Source organism: Ovis canadensis, chromosome 2 (genome assembly GCF_042477335.2).
Source record: "Ovis canadensis isolate MfBH-ARS-UI-01 breed Bighorn chromosome 2, ARS-UI_OviCan_v2, whole genome shotgun sequence".
NCBI lineage: Eukaryota > Metazoa > Chordata > Mammalia > Artiodactyla > Bovidae > Ovis > Ovis canadensis.
In genome coordinates this window covers 29,511,269-29,528,100 of record NC_091246.1, presented here as the reverse complement: position 1 = coordinate 29,528,100, position 16,832 = coordinate 29,511,269, and the positions used below count along the sequence as shown (strand labels likewise).

The 16,832-nt window shown below is 39.8% G+C and overlaps 1 protein-coding gene across 6 annotated transcripts in view; it reads right to left on the bottom strand.

Moving 5' to 3' along the window:
* Positions 1 to 16,832, bottom strand: part of LOC138433315 (zinc finger protein 782-like) — a 73,738-nt gene that overhangs the window by 55,801 nt on the left and 1,105 nt on the right. For 3 of the 6 annotated variants that reach the window (XM_069575701.1, XM_069575702.1, XM_069575704.1), the window contains exons 2-3: positions 15,611 to 15,661; positions 8,141 to 8,408 (exon numbers count right to left, since the gene is read on the bottom strand). In XM_069575701.1, coding sequence (XP_069431802.1) covers positions 8,141 to 8,143 — 3 coding nt within the window. In that variant the 5' untranslated portion in view covers positions 8,144 to 8,408; positions 15,611 to 15,661. The remainder of the gene's footprint in view (positions 1 to 8,140; positions 8,409 to 15,610; positions 15,662 to 16,832) is intronic. The other 3 variants (XM_069575699.1, XM_069575698.1, XM_069575700.1) reach the window with 1 other exon arrangement.

The following is a 16,832-nucleotide window of genomic DNA, read 5'->3' as shown; positions in this document are numbered from 1 at the left end:
CTAGAGCAATGGGAATAAAAACAAAAATAAACAAATGGAACTTTGTTAAACTTAACTGTAAAGATGAAAATACAGAAAATACAGAATGAAAATACAGAAAATACAGAATGAAAATACAAAAAATACAGAATGTCTCCCCTCAGAATGGGAGACAATAATTACAAAGTAACTGACAATTAATCTACAAAATACATAAATCGTTCAACAGAAGGAAAACAAAACTGAATTAAAAAAATGACAAGACCTAAACAGACATTTCTCCAAAGACGACACAGAGATGGACCACAAACACGTGAAAAAAATGCTTAATGTCACTCATACTAGAGAAATGCAAATCAAAACTACAATGAGGTATCACCTCACACCAATCAGAACTGTCATCATCAAAAAATCTACCAACAATAAATGGTGGAGAGGATGTGAAGAAAGGGAACACTCCTGTACTACTGATGAGAATGTAAATTGGTACAGCCACTGCAGAGAACATCATGAAGATTCCTTAACCAACTAGGAATAAATTTACCATATGACCTAGCAACCCCATCACTGAGCGTATAGCATGAAAACATGACAATTCAAAAAGACGCACATCCCAATGTTCATACAACATTATTTACAATAGCCAGGACATGGCCGAGTAGAAGGATGTGCACCCTTCTCCTCCAGTGAGAACATCAAAATCACAACTACCAACTGAACAACCACTGACAAAAGGATATTGGAATCCACCAAAAAAAGGATAACCCATGTCCAAGGACAAAGGAGAAGTTACAACGAGATGGTAGGAGGGGCACAATCATGTTAAAATCAAACCCCATACCTGCCAGAGACTCTTGGAGGGCATAAATAAAATCTCGTGTGCACCAGGACCCAGGGGAAAAATGCAGTGACCTCCACAAGAGACTGAGCCAGACCTGCCTGTGAGTGTTTCAGAGTCTCCTAAGGAGGTGTGGGTCAGCAGTGGCCTGCTGTGGGGACAGGAGTACTAGCAGCAGCAGTCTTGGGAGGTGCAACGTGTTGACATCAGCCCTAGGATAGAGCCTGGAGCCCTACCATAGAGCTGCCAGGTGGGCGATGCACAAACTGGAAAACAACTATAACAAAAAGGTTCTCAATGTGATTCAAAGGTTCGAGGGCCCTCATCAGACTTCCCAATCCGGGGATCTGATAAAGGGACCAGGAATCCCAAGGTGTGAAGGTCACCGCAATTTGACTACAGAACAATTTCCAGAGGACTAGGGAAACAAGCTGGTTTTAGAAAAAGCAGAGGAACCAGAGATCAAATTGCCAACATCTGCTGGATCATCGAAAAAGCAAGAGAGTTCCAGAAAAACATTTATTTCTGCTTTATTGACTAGGCCAAAGCCTTTGTGTGGATCACAATAAACTGTGGAAAATTCTGAAAGAGATGGGAATACCAGACCACCTGACCTGCCTCTTGAGAAACATGTATGCAGGTCAGGAAGCAACAGTTAGAACTGGACATGGGAAAAAAAAAAAAAAAAGAACTGGACATGGAACAACAGACTGGTTCCAAATAGGAAAGGGAGCACGTCAAGGCTGTATATTGTCACCCTGCTTATTTAACTTATATGCAGAGTACAACATGAGAAATGTTGGACTGGAAGAAGCACAAGCTGGAATCAAGACTGCCGGGAGAAATATCAATAACCTCAGATATGCAGATGATACCACCCTTATGGCAGAAAGTGAAGAAGAACTAAAGAGCCTCTTGATAAAAGTGAAAGAGGAGAGCGAAAATGTTGGCTTAAAGCTTAACATTTAGAAAACGAAGATCATGGCATCCGGTCCCATCACTTCATGCCAAATAGATGGGGAAACAGTGGAAACAGTGGCTGACTTTATTTTTCTGGGCTCCAAAATCACTGCAGATGGTTACTGCAGCCATGAAATTAAAACGTGCTTACTCCTTGGAAGGCAATTTATGACCAACCTAGACAACATATTAAAAAGCAGAGACATTACTTTGCCAACAAACGTCCGTCTAGTCAAGGCTATGGTTTTTCCAGTAGTCATGTATGGATGTGAGAGTTGGACTGTGAAGAAGGCTGAGCACCGAAGAATTGATGCTTTTGAACTGTGGTGTTGGAGAAGACTCTTGAGAGTCCCTTGGACTGCAAGGAGATCCAGTCAGTCCATTCTAAAGGAGATCAGTCCTGGGTGTTCATTGCAAGGACTGATATTTAAGCTGAAACTCCAATACTTTGGCCACCTGATGTGAAAAGCTGACTCATTGGAAAAGACCCTGATGCTGGGAAAGATTGAGGGAAAGAAGAGAAGGGGACGACAGAGGATGAGATGGTTGTATGGCATCACTGACTCAATGGACATGGGTTTGGGTGAACTCTGGGAGTTGGTGATGGACAGGGAGGCCTGGTGTGCTGCAGTTCATGGAGTTGCAAAGAGTCGGAAACGACTGAGCGACTGAACTGAACTGAACTGAGGGAAACAGAGGCTCTTGGAAGGCACAAAGAAAACCTTGTGTGCAAAAGGACTCAGGGGAAAGGAGGAATGACCCAACAAGAGACTGAGACAGACTTGCCTGTGAGTGTGTGGGAGTCTCCTGCGGAAGTGTAGGTTGACAGTAGCCTGCCACAGGGTCAAGGGCACTGGCAGCAGCAGTCCTGCTAGGTGCAGTGTGTTGGCCTAAGTCCTCTTGGAGGAGGTCGACATTAGCACTACCATAGAAAATGCAGACTCCAGGATGGCTCCATCTCAGGCCAAACTACAGGGAGGGAGCTCAACCCCACCATGAACAGAAAACTGCTTTAAAGATTTACTGAGCAGAGTCCTGCCCACCAGAGCAAGATCCAGTTATCTTCACAGCCATTCCCTCCCATTAGAAGCTTACACAGACCTCATATCCTCATCCATCAGAGGGTAGACAGAAGAAGCAAGAACTGCAATCTCATGGCCTCCAGAATGAAAACCACAATCACAGAAAACTAACCAAAATGATAACATCAATTACAGCCTTGTAACTCAATGAAACTATGAGCTGTGCCATTCTGGGCCACTCAAGACAGATGGGTCATGGTGGAGAGTTTTGACAAAATGAAGTCCACTGGAGAAGGGAATGTCAAACTACTTCATTTTTCTTGCTTTGAGAACACCATGAACACTATGAAATGGCAAAAAGACATGAAACTGGAAGATAAGCCAGCAGGTTGGTAGATGTCCTATATACTACTAGAGAAGAGTGAAGAAATAGCTCCAGAAAGAGTGAAGAGGCTGAGCCAAAGTGAAAACAATGCTCAGTTGTGAATATATCTGGTGGTGAAAGTAAAGTCCAGTGCTGTTAAGCACAATAATACAGAGGAACCTGAATGTTAGGTCTATGAATCAAGGTAAAGTGGATGTGGTCAAAGAGCAGATAGCAAGAGTGCACATCAATATTTTAGGAAGGGAATGGGTGAATTTAATTCAGATGACAATTAAATCTACTATTGTGGACAATAATCCCTCAGAAGGAATGGAGTAGCACTCATAGTCAACAAGAGAGTCTGAAATGCAGTACTTGGGTGCAATCCCAAAGATGACAGAATGATCTAGGTTCAATTCCAAGGCAAATCATTCAACATCACAGTAATACAAGTCTATGCCCCCCAAAATAATGCCAAAGAAGTTGAAGCCAAACAGTTCTATGAAGACCTACAAGACATTTTAGAACCAACACCAAAAAGAGATGTCCTTTTCATCATAGGGGATTGGAATGCAAAAGTAGGAAGTCAAGAAACACCTGGAGTAACAGGCTTCTCCAACACCACAGTTCAAAAGCATCAATTCTTCGGTGCTCAGCCTTCTTCACAGTCCAACTCTCACATCCATACATGACTACTGGAAAAACCATAGCCTTGACTAGACGGACCTTAGTCGGCAAAGTAATGTCTCTGCTTTTGAATATGCTATCTAGGTTGATCATAGCTTTCCTTCCAAGGAGTAAGCTTCTTTTAATTTCACGGCTGCAGTCACCATCTGCAGTGATTTTGGAGCCCCAAAAAATAAAGTCTGACACTGTTTCCACTGTTTCCCCATCTATTTCCCATGAAGTGATGGGACCAGATGCCATGATCTTCGTTTTCTGAATGTTGAGCTTTAAGCCAACTTTTTCACTCTCCTCTTTCAAACTTAGACAGTGTATTAAAAAGCAGAGACATCAATTTGCCAACAAATGTCCGTATAGCCAAAGCTATGGTTTTTTTTCAGTAGTCATATTCGGATGTGAGAGTTGGACCATAAAGAGCACTGAGCACCAAAGAACTGATGCTTTCAAACTGTGGTGCTGGAGAAGACTCTTGAGAGTCCCTTGGACAGTAAGGAGATCAAACCAGTCAACCCTAAAGGAAATCAACCCTGAATATTTATTGGAAGGACTGATGCTGAAGCTGAGGCTCCAATAATTTGGCCACCTGATGCAAAGAACCAATACACTGGAAAAGACTGTGATGCTGGGAAAGACCAAAGAAAGGAGGAGAAGGGGGCAAAAGAGGATGAGGTTGTTGGATGACATCACTGACTCAGTGGACATGAGTTTGAGCAAAACTCCAAAAGATAGTAAAGCACAAAGGAGGCTGGCATGCTGTAGTCCATGGACTCACAAATAGCCAGACACAACTTACTGACTGAACACCACCAACAGTACATGGAAGCAACCTAGATATCCATCACCAGATGAATCAAGAAAGATGATGTGATATATATACAATGGAATATTAGTCAGCCTAAAGAGGAACAAATTTTATACAGTTGTAGTGAGATGATTGAACCTAGAGCCTGTTATACAGAATGAAATACATCTGAAACATAAAAACAAATAATGCATCTATATGGTTTCTAGATAAATAGTACAGTTCTACTATACAGCAGTAGAGAACAGACTCATGGACACAGTGGGGTAAGGAGAGAGAAGGTCGAAATGAGGAAGCAGTATCGACATCTGTACACTATCATGTGTATAAATATATAGCTAGTGTGAAGCTTCTGTTTAACACAGGGAGCCCCAGCCTGGCACTCTGTGACAAACCAGGTGTGAGATGGGAGTGAGGAGGGAGGCTCAAGAGGCAGAGAAGATATATATATATATATATATATATATATATATATATATATATATATAATTATGGCTGATTCATGTTGTTGTACAGCAGAAATCAACACTACATTGTAAACCAAGGTGCTGTTGAGTTGTTCAGTTGCTAAGTTGTGTCCAACTCTTTGCGATCTCATGGACTGTAGAATGTCAGGCTCCTCTGTCCTGCACTACTCCACTATCTCCCAGAGTTTGCTCAAATTCATGTCCATTGAGTCGGGGATGCTGTCTCATCTCCAACCATCTCATCCTCTGATGCCTCCTTCTCCTTTTCCCTTCAGTCATTCCTAGCACTGAGCACCAAAGAACTGATGCTTTCAAACTGTGGTGCTGGAGAAGATTTTTCCAATGAGCTGGCTCTTCACATTAGGTGGCCAAACTTTGGAGCTTCAGCAACAGTACTTCCAATGGATATTCAGAGTTGATTTCCTTTAGGACTGACTAATTTGATCTCCTTGCACTCCAAGGGACTCTCAAGAGTCTTCTCCAGCACCACAAGCCTAAATCAATTCTTCAGTGCTCAGCCTTCTATATAGCCCAACTCTCACATTCGTACATGACTACTGGAAAAACCATAGCTTTGAGTATGCAGACCTTTTTTTGCAAATTGATGTCTTTGCTTTTTAATATGCTGTCTAGGTTTGTTACAGGTTTCTTTCCAAGGAGCAGGCGTCTTTTAATTTCATGGCTGCATTCACCATCTGCAGTGATTTTTGGAGCCCAAGAAAAGAAAATCTGTCACTGCTTCCACTGTTTCCCCTTCTATTTGTCATGAAGTGATGGGACTAGATGCTATGATCTTAGTTTTTTGAATGTTGAGTTTCAAGCCAGTTTTTTCACCTTCCACTTTCACCCTCATCATGAGTCTCTTTAGTTCCTCTTCACATTCTACCATTAGAGTGGCATCATCTGCATATCTGAGGTTGTCGATATTTCTCCTAGCAATGTTGACTGCAGCTTAGGATTCATCCAGCCTGGAGTTCTTAACGGCTTGGATAACCACAATGGTGTGGTCACTAACCTAGAGCAGGACATCCTGGACTATGAAGTCAAGTGGGCCTTTGGAAGCATTACTACAAACAAAGCTAGCGGAGGTGACAGAATTCCAGCTGAGCTATTTCAAATCCTAAAAAATGATGCTGTTAAAGTACTGTACCTAATGTATCAGCAAATTTGGAAATCTCAGCAGTGGCCACAGGACTGGAAAAGGTGTCACTCCAATCCCAAAGAAGAGCAGTGCCAAAGAACGTTCAAACTAACATACAGCTGCACTCATTTCACGTGGTAACAAGGTCATGTTCAAAATCCTTCAAGCTAGGCTTCAGCAAGATGTGATGCTAAATACAGCCTGTACATCTGTATTTTCTTGATTCACATATTGCTGAAGCCTAGCTTGGAGAATAACTGCGTTACAATATTGTGTTGGGTTCTGCCATACAACAACATGAAAGCAGCTATATGTATACATATGTCCTTGCCCTCTTCAACCTCCCCTCCACGCCCCCACCCCATCCAACCTCTCTAGGTTATTACAGACTACTGCACTGAGCTCCCAATGTTATACAGCAACTTCCCATTAGCTTTCTATTTTACATATGGTGATGTATATGTTTCAATGCCATTCTCTCAATTAGTCCCTTCCTCCCCTCCCCTCACTGTGTCCAAAATCTGTTCTCTAAGTCTACATTTCAATTCCTGCCTTGAAAATAGGTTCACCAGTACCAGTTTTCTAGATTTCATATATATGTGTTAACGTATATTTTTTACTTTCTCACTTATTTCACTCTGTATAACAGGCTCCAGGTCCATCCACCTCACAAGAACTGACTTAAATGTGTTCCTTTTTATGGCTGAGTAGTATCCCATTGTATATATGTATCACAACTTCCTTATGCATTAATTTGTCAATGGACATTTAGGCTGCTTCAGTGTTCTAGCTATTGTAAATAGTGCTGCATTGAACACTGGGATGGGCGGAAGACCGAAACAGCCATCTCTCCAAAGAAGACATACAGATGGCCAACAACACCATGACAAGATGCTCAAGACAGCTCATTACTAGAGAAATGAAAATCAAAACTAAAATGAGCATCACTTCACACCTCAGAATGGCCATCATCGAAAAATCCCCAAACAATAAATGCAGGAGAGGGTGTGGAGAAAAAGTTACCCTCTTTCACTGCTGGTGAGAATGCAAACTGCTACATCCATGATGGAGAACAGTATGGAGATTCCCTAAAAAACACTAGGAATAAAATGACCATATATCTGGCAATCCCACTATTAGGCAAGTATCCTGAGAAAATCATAACTGAAAAAGACCTTTATTGTATGGTTCTGAATAGTCTTCCTTCTTAATCTCTTCTACTTCTGTTAGGTCCTTACCATATCTGTCCTTTATCATGCCCATTCTTGCATGAAATGTTCCCTTGACATCTCCAATTTTATTTAGAGACCTCTGCTGCTGCTGCTGCTAAGTCGCTTCAGTTGTTTCTGACTCTGTGTGACCCCACTAGTCTTCCCCATTTTATTGTTTTCTTCTATTTCTTTGGATTGTTCATTTAAGAAGACCTCCTTATCTCTCCTTGCTATCCTCTGGAACTCTAAATTCAGCTGGGTATATCTTTCCCTTTTTTCCTTGCCTTTTGCTTCTCTTTCCTCAGCTATTTGTAAAACCTCCTCAAATACCACTTTGCCTTCTTATATTTCTTTTTCTTTGGGATAGTTTTGGTCACTGTAACACTACAATTTCATGAACCTCTGTCCACAGTTCTTCAGGTATTCTGTCTACCAAATCTAATCCCCTGAATCTATTCATCACCTCCATAGTATAATCATAAGGGATGTAATTTAGGTCATACCCGAATGGCCTAGTGGTTTTCTCTAATTCCTTCAATTTGAGCCTGAACTTTGCAATAAGGAGCTGATGATCTGAGCCACAGTCAGCTCCAGGTCTTATTTTAACTGACTATATAGAGCTTCTCCATCTTTTACTGCAAAGGACATAATCAATCTGAAATCGGTACTGACCATCTGGTGATGTTCATGTGTAGAGTCATCTCTTGCTCTTCCCCAGTAGCATAGTAGACACCTTCTGACCTGGGAGGTTCATTTTTGGTGTCGTATCTTTTTGCCTTTTCATACTTTCCATGGGTTCTCCAGGCAAGAATACTGATGTGCGTTGACATTTCCTTTCCCGGTGGAACACATTTTGTCAGAACTCGTTAATATGACCCGTCCGTCTTGTGTGGCCCTGCATGGCCACCCATAGCTTCACTGAGGTATGCAAGCCCCTTCTCTATGAAAAAGCTGCAATCTATGATGGGATTATTAAAGCAGTTATCCTCCAATTTAAAAATATGTTAAAAAATAAATAGGAAAAAAACCAAAATGACATTGACACAAAAACAGACATACAGATTAATGAACAGGATAGAAAACCCAGAAATAAACCCAAACACTTATGGTCAATTAACCTACAACAAATGAGGCAAGATTATACAATGGAGAAAAGAGAGTCTCTTCTTCAACCAGTGGTACTGGGAAAACTGAACAGCTACATGTAGAGTAATGAACTAACACTACATAGAAAAATAAATGGATTAAAGTCCTAAATGTAACACTGGATATAAAAATCCTAGAGGAAAATACAGGCGGAACACTCTTTGACATAAGTCACAGCAATATTTTTCTGGATCTATCTCCTGCAGTAATTTAAATAAAAACAAAAATAAACAAGTGGGACCTAAATTGAATGGAACAGCTTCTGCACAGCAAAGGAAAATATAAACAAAATGGAAGACAACCTACAGATGGGGAGAAAATATCTGGAAATGATGCTACCAACAAGGGATTACTCTCTAAAATATACAAAAACAGCTCATATAACTCGTACAACTAAATAACAAAAGAACAGCTCATACAACTAAATAACAAAAGAAATCAAGTAACCCAATCAAAAACTGGGCAGAAGACTTAAATGGACATTTCTCCAAAGAAGACATACAGATGGCTAATAGGCATATGAAAAGATGCTCAGTACCACTAATTATTAGACAAATGCAAATCAAAAGTACAATGAGGTATCACCTCACACCAGTCAGAATGGCCATCATCAAAACATTTACCAGTAACAAATGCTGGAGTGTGGAGAAAAGAAAACCCTCCTACATAGCTGGTGGGAATGTAAATTAGTGCAGTCACCATGGAGAACATTATGGAAGGTCCTTAAAATAACTAAGAATAGAGTTACCATATGATTCAGTGATCCCACTCCTAGGTATATATCTGGAGAAAACCATACTTTGAAAATGCATGCACCCCAATATTTACCACAGTACTATTTATAATAACCATTCAATATCATGGTAATCCAACTCTAGGCCCCAACCAGTAATGCTGAAGAAGCTGAAGTTGAACAGTTCTATGAAGACCTACAAGACATTTTAGAACTAACACTCAAAAAAGATGTCCTTTTCATTATAGGGAACTGGAATGCAAAAGGAGGAAGTCAAGAAACACCTGGAGTAACAGGCAAATTTGGCCTCAGAGTACAGAATGAAGCAGGGCAAAGGCTAATAAGAGTTTTGCCAAGAGACGCACTGGTCATAGCAAACACCCTCTTCCAACAACACAAGAGAAGACTCTACACATGGACATCACCAGATGGTCAACACTGAAATCAGATTGATTATATTCTTTGCAGCCAAAGAAGGAGAAGCTCTATCCAGTCAGCAAAGACAAGACCAGGAGCTGACTGTGGCTCAGATCATGAACTCCTTACTGCAAAATTCAGACTTAAATTGAAGAAAGTAGGGAAAACCACTAGACCATTCAGGTATGACCTAAATCAAATCTCTTATGATTATACAGTGGACGTGAGAAATAGATTTAAGGGACTAGATCTGACACAGAGTGCCAGATGAACTATGGACAGAGGTTTGTGACACTGTACAGGAGATAGGGATCAACACCATCCCCAGGAAAAAGAAATGCAAAAAAGCAAAATGGCTGTCTGAGGAGGCTTTACAAATAGCTGTGAAAAGAAGGGAAGCCAAAAGCAAAGGAGAAAAGGAAAGATGTACCCATTTGAATGCAGAGTTCCAAAGAATAGCAAGGAAAGATAAGAAAGCCTTCCTCAGCAATCAGTGCAAAGAAATAGAGGGAAACAGCAGAATGGGAAAGACTGGAGATCTCTTCAAGATAATCAGAGATAACAAGGGAACATTTCATGCAAAGATGGGCTCAATAAAGGACAGAAATGGTAGGGACCTAACAGAAGCAGAAGATATTAAGAAGAGGTGTACTGTACAAAAAAGATCTTCACAACCCAGATAATCACGATGGTGTATCACTCATCTAGAGCCAGACATCCTGGAATGTGAAGTCAAGTGGGCCTTAGAAAGCATCATTACGAACAAAGCTAGTGGAGGTGATGGAATTCCAAATCTTAAAAGATGATGCTGTGAAAGTGCTGCACTCAATATGCCAGCAAATTTGGAAAACTCAGCAGTGGCCACAGGATTGGAAAAGGTCAGTTTTCATTCCAATCCCAAAGAAAGGCAATGCCAAAGAATGCTCAAACTACCACACAATCGCACTCATCTCACACGCTAGTATAGCAACGCTCAAAATTCTCCAAGCGAGGCTTCAGCAATATGTGAATCTTGAACTTCCAGATGTTCAAGCTGGTTTTAGAAAAGGCAGAGGAACCAGAAATCAAATTGCCAACATCCTTTAGATAATCGAGAAAGCAGGAGAGTTCCAGAAAAACATCTATTTCTGTTTTATTGACTACGCCAAAGCCTTTGAATGTGTGGATCACAATAAACTGTGGAAGATTCTGAAAGAGATGGGAATACCAGATCACCTGACCTGCCTCTTGAGAAATCTATATGCAGGTCAGGAAGCAACAGTTAGAACTGGACATGGAACAACAGACTGGTTCAAAATAGCAAAAAGGAGTGTGTCAAGGCTGTATATTGTCACCCTGCTTATTTAACTTATATGCAGAGTCCAACATGAGAAATGCTTGGCTGGAGGAAGCACAAGCTGGAATCAAGATTGCTGGGAGAAATATCAATAACTTCTGATTTGCAGATGACACCACCCTTACGGCAGAAAGTGAAGAGAACTAAAGAGCCTCCTGATGAAAGTGAAAGAGGAGAGTGAAAAAGTTGGTTAAAAGCTCAATATTCAGAAAACGAAGATCATGGCATCCGGTCCCATCACTCCATGGGAAATAGATGGGGAAACAGTGGAAACAGTGGCTGACTTTATTTTGGGGGGCTCCAAAATCACTGCAGATGGTGATTATAGCCATGAAATTAAAAGACGCTTACTCCTTGGAAGGAAAGTTATGACCAACCTAGAGAGCATATTAAAGAGCAGAGACATTACTTTGTCAACAAAGGTCCGTCTAGTCAAGGCTATGGTTTTTCCAGTGGTCATGTATGGATGTGACAGTTGCACTGTAAAGAAAGCTGAGCACCAAAGAATTGATGCTTTTGAACTGTGGTGTTGGAGAAGACTCTTGAGAGTCCCTTGTTTTGAAAGGAGATCCAACCAGTCCATCCTAAAGCAGATCAGTCCCGGGTGTTCACTGGAAGGACTAATGTTGAAGCTGAAACTCCAATACTTTGGCTACCTGATGTGAACAGCTGACTGATTTGAAAGACCCTGATTCTGGGAAAGATTGAGGGCAGGAGGAGAAGGGGACAACAGAGGATGAGATGGCTGGATGGCATCACCAACTCGATGGACATGAGTTTGAGTAAACTCTAGGAGTTTGTGATGGACAGGGAGGCCTGGGATACTGGGTTCATAGGATCACAAAGAGTTGGACACAACTGAGCAACTGAACTGAACTGAACGGATTTATAATAGCCAAGACATGGAAACAACCTAAATGTTCCTCCACAGTAAAATGGACAAAGTTATACATATACACAAAAGCAGACATACATGCATACATACAATGGAATACTGTTCTGCCACAAAAAAGAAATTATGTCATTTGCAAAAACATGGATGAATCCAGAGATTATCATATTAAGTGAAGTAAGCAAAAGAGAAAGGGAAAAATATAGGATATCATTTATCTGTAGAATCTAAAAAGATACCAATGTACTTATTTGCAAAAGAGAAATAAACTCAAAAAGACATAAAAAACAACTTATGGTTACCAAACAGAAAAAGGTGGGAGGGATAAAATAGGAGCTTGGGATTAACATATGGACATCACTATATATAAAATAGATAACCAACAAGGACTGACTGTATAGCATAGGAAACTATACTCATTATCTTGTATTAACCTTTAATGGAAAAGAATCTCAAAAAGAATATATACGCTGTATAAACATATACATGTGTGTTTGTGTACAAATATGTGAGTATATTTGTATAACTGAATCATTTTGCTATATACCTGAAACTAACACAACATTGTAAATTAACTATATTTCAATAAATATTTTTCAAATGCCCAAACAATTCACCACAGTTAAAAACAAAAATAAAAATAAGAAGCATAAGCAGAGAAAAAATACAAAAAATTCGGAAAATAGTGCAATTTATATTGCAAAAAAAATGGCTATAAAGATATGCTGGATATAGTAATTAAAAATTAGCACATCAACAGGAAAATGGATAAGAAATAAACAGTTCAATAAAAAAGAAATATAGATGAATTACAAACAAAAAAGATGTTCCACCTCACTTATGAGAAGAAGAAAGCTTGCAAAACTAAATTTTAGTTATTATTTTTTAAACACATTTGTAAAATGCAAAAAGTTTGACGACATACTCTATTTGTAAGGTTGTGGAGAAGAAACACACCCTCTTAGACTGTTGGCTCTTACCTAAGGTACCTCCAGAATCCAACTACTTCTTGTAAACAACTCTCTTACGATCATCATCCCTGACTAGGATTACAGAAATAGCTTCCTGTATTGTTCCTGCTTTCACTACTACACCACTAGAGTCTTATCTTCAAACACAGACTTTTCTTTTAAACTGTAAAAACTGTAAGTCAGAACTATGATTTTGACTCAAAAGAATAAAAATGAAAAACTTGGGACTTCCCTGGAGACTCAGTAGTTCAGATTTTACCTTCCAATGCAGGGGGTCTGGTCAGGGAGCAAAGACCCCACATAACTCATGGCTAAAAACCCAAAATACAAAACAGAAGCAATACTGTAAGAAATTTAATAAAGACTTGAAAAAGGTGGCCAAGGCAAAAAAAAAAAAAAAAAACCAACTTAAAAAAAAGAAAAGCCTCTGAATCCCCCAGTGAGAGAGATAATGTGCTCATGAATTGGAAGACTCATTTTGAACAAGATGCCAATTCTCCTCAAATTGAGCTATATTACAGATTCTATAGAGTCGGTGCAGTCAAAATCAAAATCTCAGCAGGTTTTCCTGAGATCAACAAGCTGATTTTCAAAACTTTCTATAGAGAAGCAAAGAACTTTGAATCTCCAAGACACTCTTTAAAAAAGTAGGAAGACACGTTATTTATTTCAACAGTTACTATAAAGAGACACTCATCAAGAAAATGTGGTATTAGCAAAAGGATTTAAGATCATCAGAAATGAACAGAGTCCACAAAGATACAAAAAGTAGACTTGTGGTTGCCAAGTGGGAGCAGAGGCAGGGGAGGGAAGGACTGGGAGTCTGGGGTTAACAGATGCTAACTATTATATATATATGACAGATAAACAATAAAGTCACTGTGTAGCACAGGGAACTATATTCTATATCCTGTGATAAACTATAATGGAACAAAATATAAAAAAGAATGTACTAAATATATATATATATATACACACACACACACATATATATATTCAACTTAGTCAATTTGTCATGCAGCAGAAATTTGTAAATCAACTATACTTCAATAAAAATATTTAGAAAATAAAAAAGAAGTAAACAAAATCCAGAAACAGACCCATATGTAGGATGATAGTTGATTTCCCTCAGAAGTGCTAATGCAATTCAATGGAGAAAGCATACTCTTGTCAACAAATGGTGCTGACAGGTACGTACCCAAAGGTAAAAATCACAAACAAGGCAAGTGTATGTTCTTCTACTCACAATATTTAGATTCCACTGCTAGCACAGAATACTAAGACCCTCAGACACAGAAATTCTTAGCTTTAGATTGGGCCTAATAGAACATACCTTGCCCTTTCCTGATTGGCAACAATTATACTGAAATAAAATTTTAAAGCTGATCAAAAAGGAAATTACTGATTAAGAAACAAATACTTTGAAATCCTAAGAGAATACTATAAACAAGCTCATATAAACACATTTAAATAAAAATGAACAATTTTCTATGAAAATGTAATGATGAAAGAAAAAAATACAAATCCAGCAAAGACTTATGACCAATAAATACTGAAAATCTTCATGCAAAAAGTCTTCATAAGGCCCTAATTCATAGGTGAGCGTCACAAAACCTGCACAACACAATTTTCTCATCTAAAATATTATTAAAGGAGCAGGAAAATGTCCCATTTCCTTTCATGAGATTATGACCATGCCATGATACCATAATTGGACACAGAAACAAGAAAGTATGTGTAATTCAACTTGTGAATACAAAAATAAAAATCCTAAAAAAGTCCTAGGAAAACATGTAAGAAGCAACTTACCAAACTTATTAGCAATTAAGATCTACACAGGGGTTTTAGTATGCTGCTGCTAAGTCGCTTCAGTCATGTCTGACTCTGTGCCACCCCATAGACAGCAGCCCACCAGGCTCCCCCGTCCCTGGGATTCTCCAGGCAAAAACACGAGTGGGTTGCCATTTCCTTCTCCAATGCATGAAAGTGAAAAGTGAAAGTGAAGTCGCTCAGTCGTGTCCGACTCTTAGTGACCCCATAGACTGCAGCCTACCAGGCTCCTCCATCCATGGGATTGTCCAGGCAAGAGTACTGGAGTGGGTTGCCATTGGCTTCTCCGTTTAGTACACTAGAAAATCTATTATACTGTTTACAGTATTTATAAAGGAAATAAGATAAAGTTTTTCTCCAATAGATAACAAAATGTGTGTGTGTCTGTCAGTTATTCAGTCGTGTCCAACTCTTTGCGATCCCATGGACTGTAGCCTGCCAGGATACTCTGTCCATGGAATTCTCCAGGAACAATACTGGAGTGGGTAGCCATTCCCTTCTCCAGGGGATCTTCTCAACCCAGGGATCAAACCTGGGTCTCCTGCATTTCAGGCAGGTTGTTTAATCAACAGAATTTAATGTGTATTCATGACTAACATAAAATCTTAGCAAACTGGTTCCTGGAAGTAACCTACTTACCCCGGCAAAGGTTACCTATCAAAGGCTGACAGCAAACATCACAGTGAATAGTAAGACAGTGTATATATTATCCCTCAAGATTGACTTGATCTGTTTTTCCTCTTCCATTAATACATGTATGCTTCTTAGACTTATAAATCCAATACAATGCAGAATGGGGAAAGCATAAAGAGCTCACCTGAATTATGTTCATTTTCTGCTTTTGGGAGAGTAGAGAATTGTGGTTCAGCTGAGAGGACAGAAAGAAGATGGATGTCATGAGATTTAACCTGTCGTATAGCTCCCAGATTCACCTCCCCAAATCTCAGCACCCCAACTGGGGATCATCTTCCTTATCTTCCTCACCCTCCTCTGGGCCTTGAAAAGGCATGAGAGGGATCATGCACAGGTGGCACCACCCCTCTGTGTGTGACTCTGAGATGACCATGACGATTACATCTGCGTTTTTTTACCAAGTGAATGTAAACTTTTCTCAACTGTTTAAAAATAATGCATGTGTCATTCTAACACAAATAAATAAAAACAACAGATTAGTTTAACTAAATACACCAAAGAATAAGACACTATTCTTTCATTAAAACTAACTTAGCAGAAAAATACTCAGTATGTATCATTTTTACCCCCTGGTATAAACAATCTACAGAAAGCCTAGATAGGATGCTATAAGGCAAGAAATTTTAATTGTTTTAGCTGTGATGTATTTGTTAAAAGGCCTTTTTGATAAGATGCTTTTGGTGACTAACCTATAAGTGCACTGTTCTCCTAATTCTTTTCTTGGACAAATTACTGAACCTTTCAGGTTCAATGTCTTTAAAGTTTTCAAGAGAGTTAAAATAGATGACCTTGGAAAGCCCTTCACATATCATCATCCTGGGATCCTGTGAGGTCAGGATGTCACGTGTCACATGTGATGGACACATGTGACTGCAGCACAGCATCTGTAATATGTGGGGGCCATTTAAGGGGAGCAGAGACAGCATTTCCTCCCTCTGCTGGTTATTTCTTACCCCCAGCCCTTGCCCTCACAAGCTCTCCAACAAAATGTCTCTTCCTGAGTAGCCTGCCCCTGGACGACCTCAGCTCACTTTGCTCTTCTCAGCAATGGCCCAAACTCCCCACAGTCAAGAGTTTGGTGGCTTCTGGAAGTGGCATCATCACCAAGACTGGCTCATTCTGAGCAGGGGGATTAAAAACAGCTTCTGATCTTGCAAGTTTAGGATCTACTCCTTTCTAGGCCCAGTCTGTCTCTGCTATGAGATTCTGGAGCGAGGTCTAAAGTCTTATGCATGCTCTGTTCCAGCTAAGACTCCCTTTTACAGAGATTCCCTGCTTCCAAACTCACAAGGATCACTTTATTTCAAGGTGAGTGGGATGTGGATCTAAGAAACAAACTCATTTTA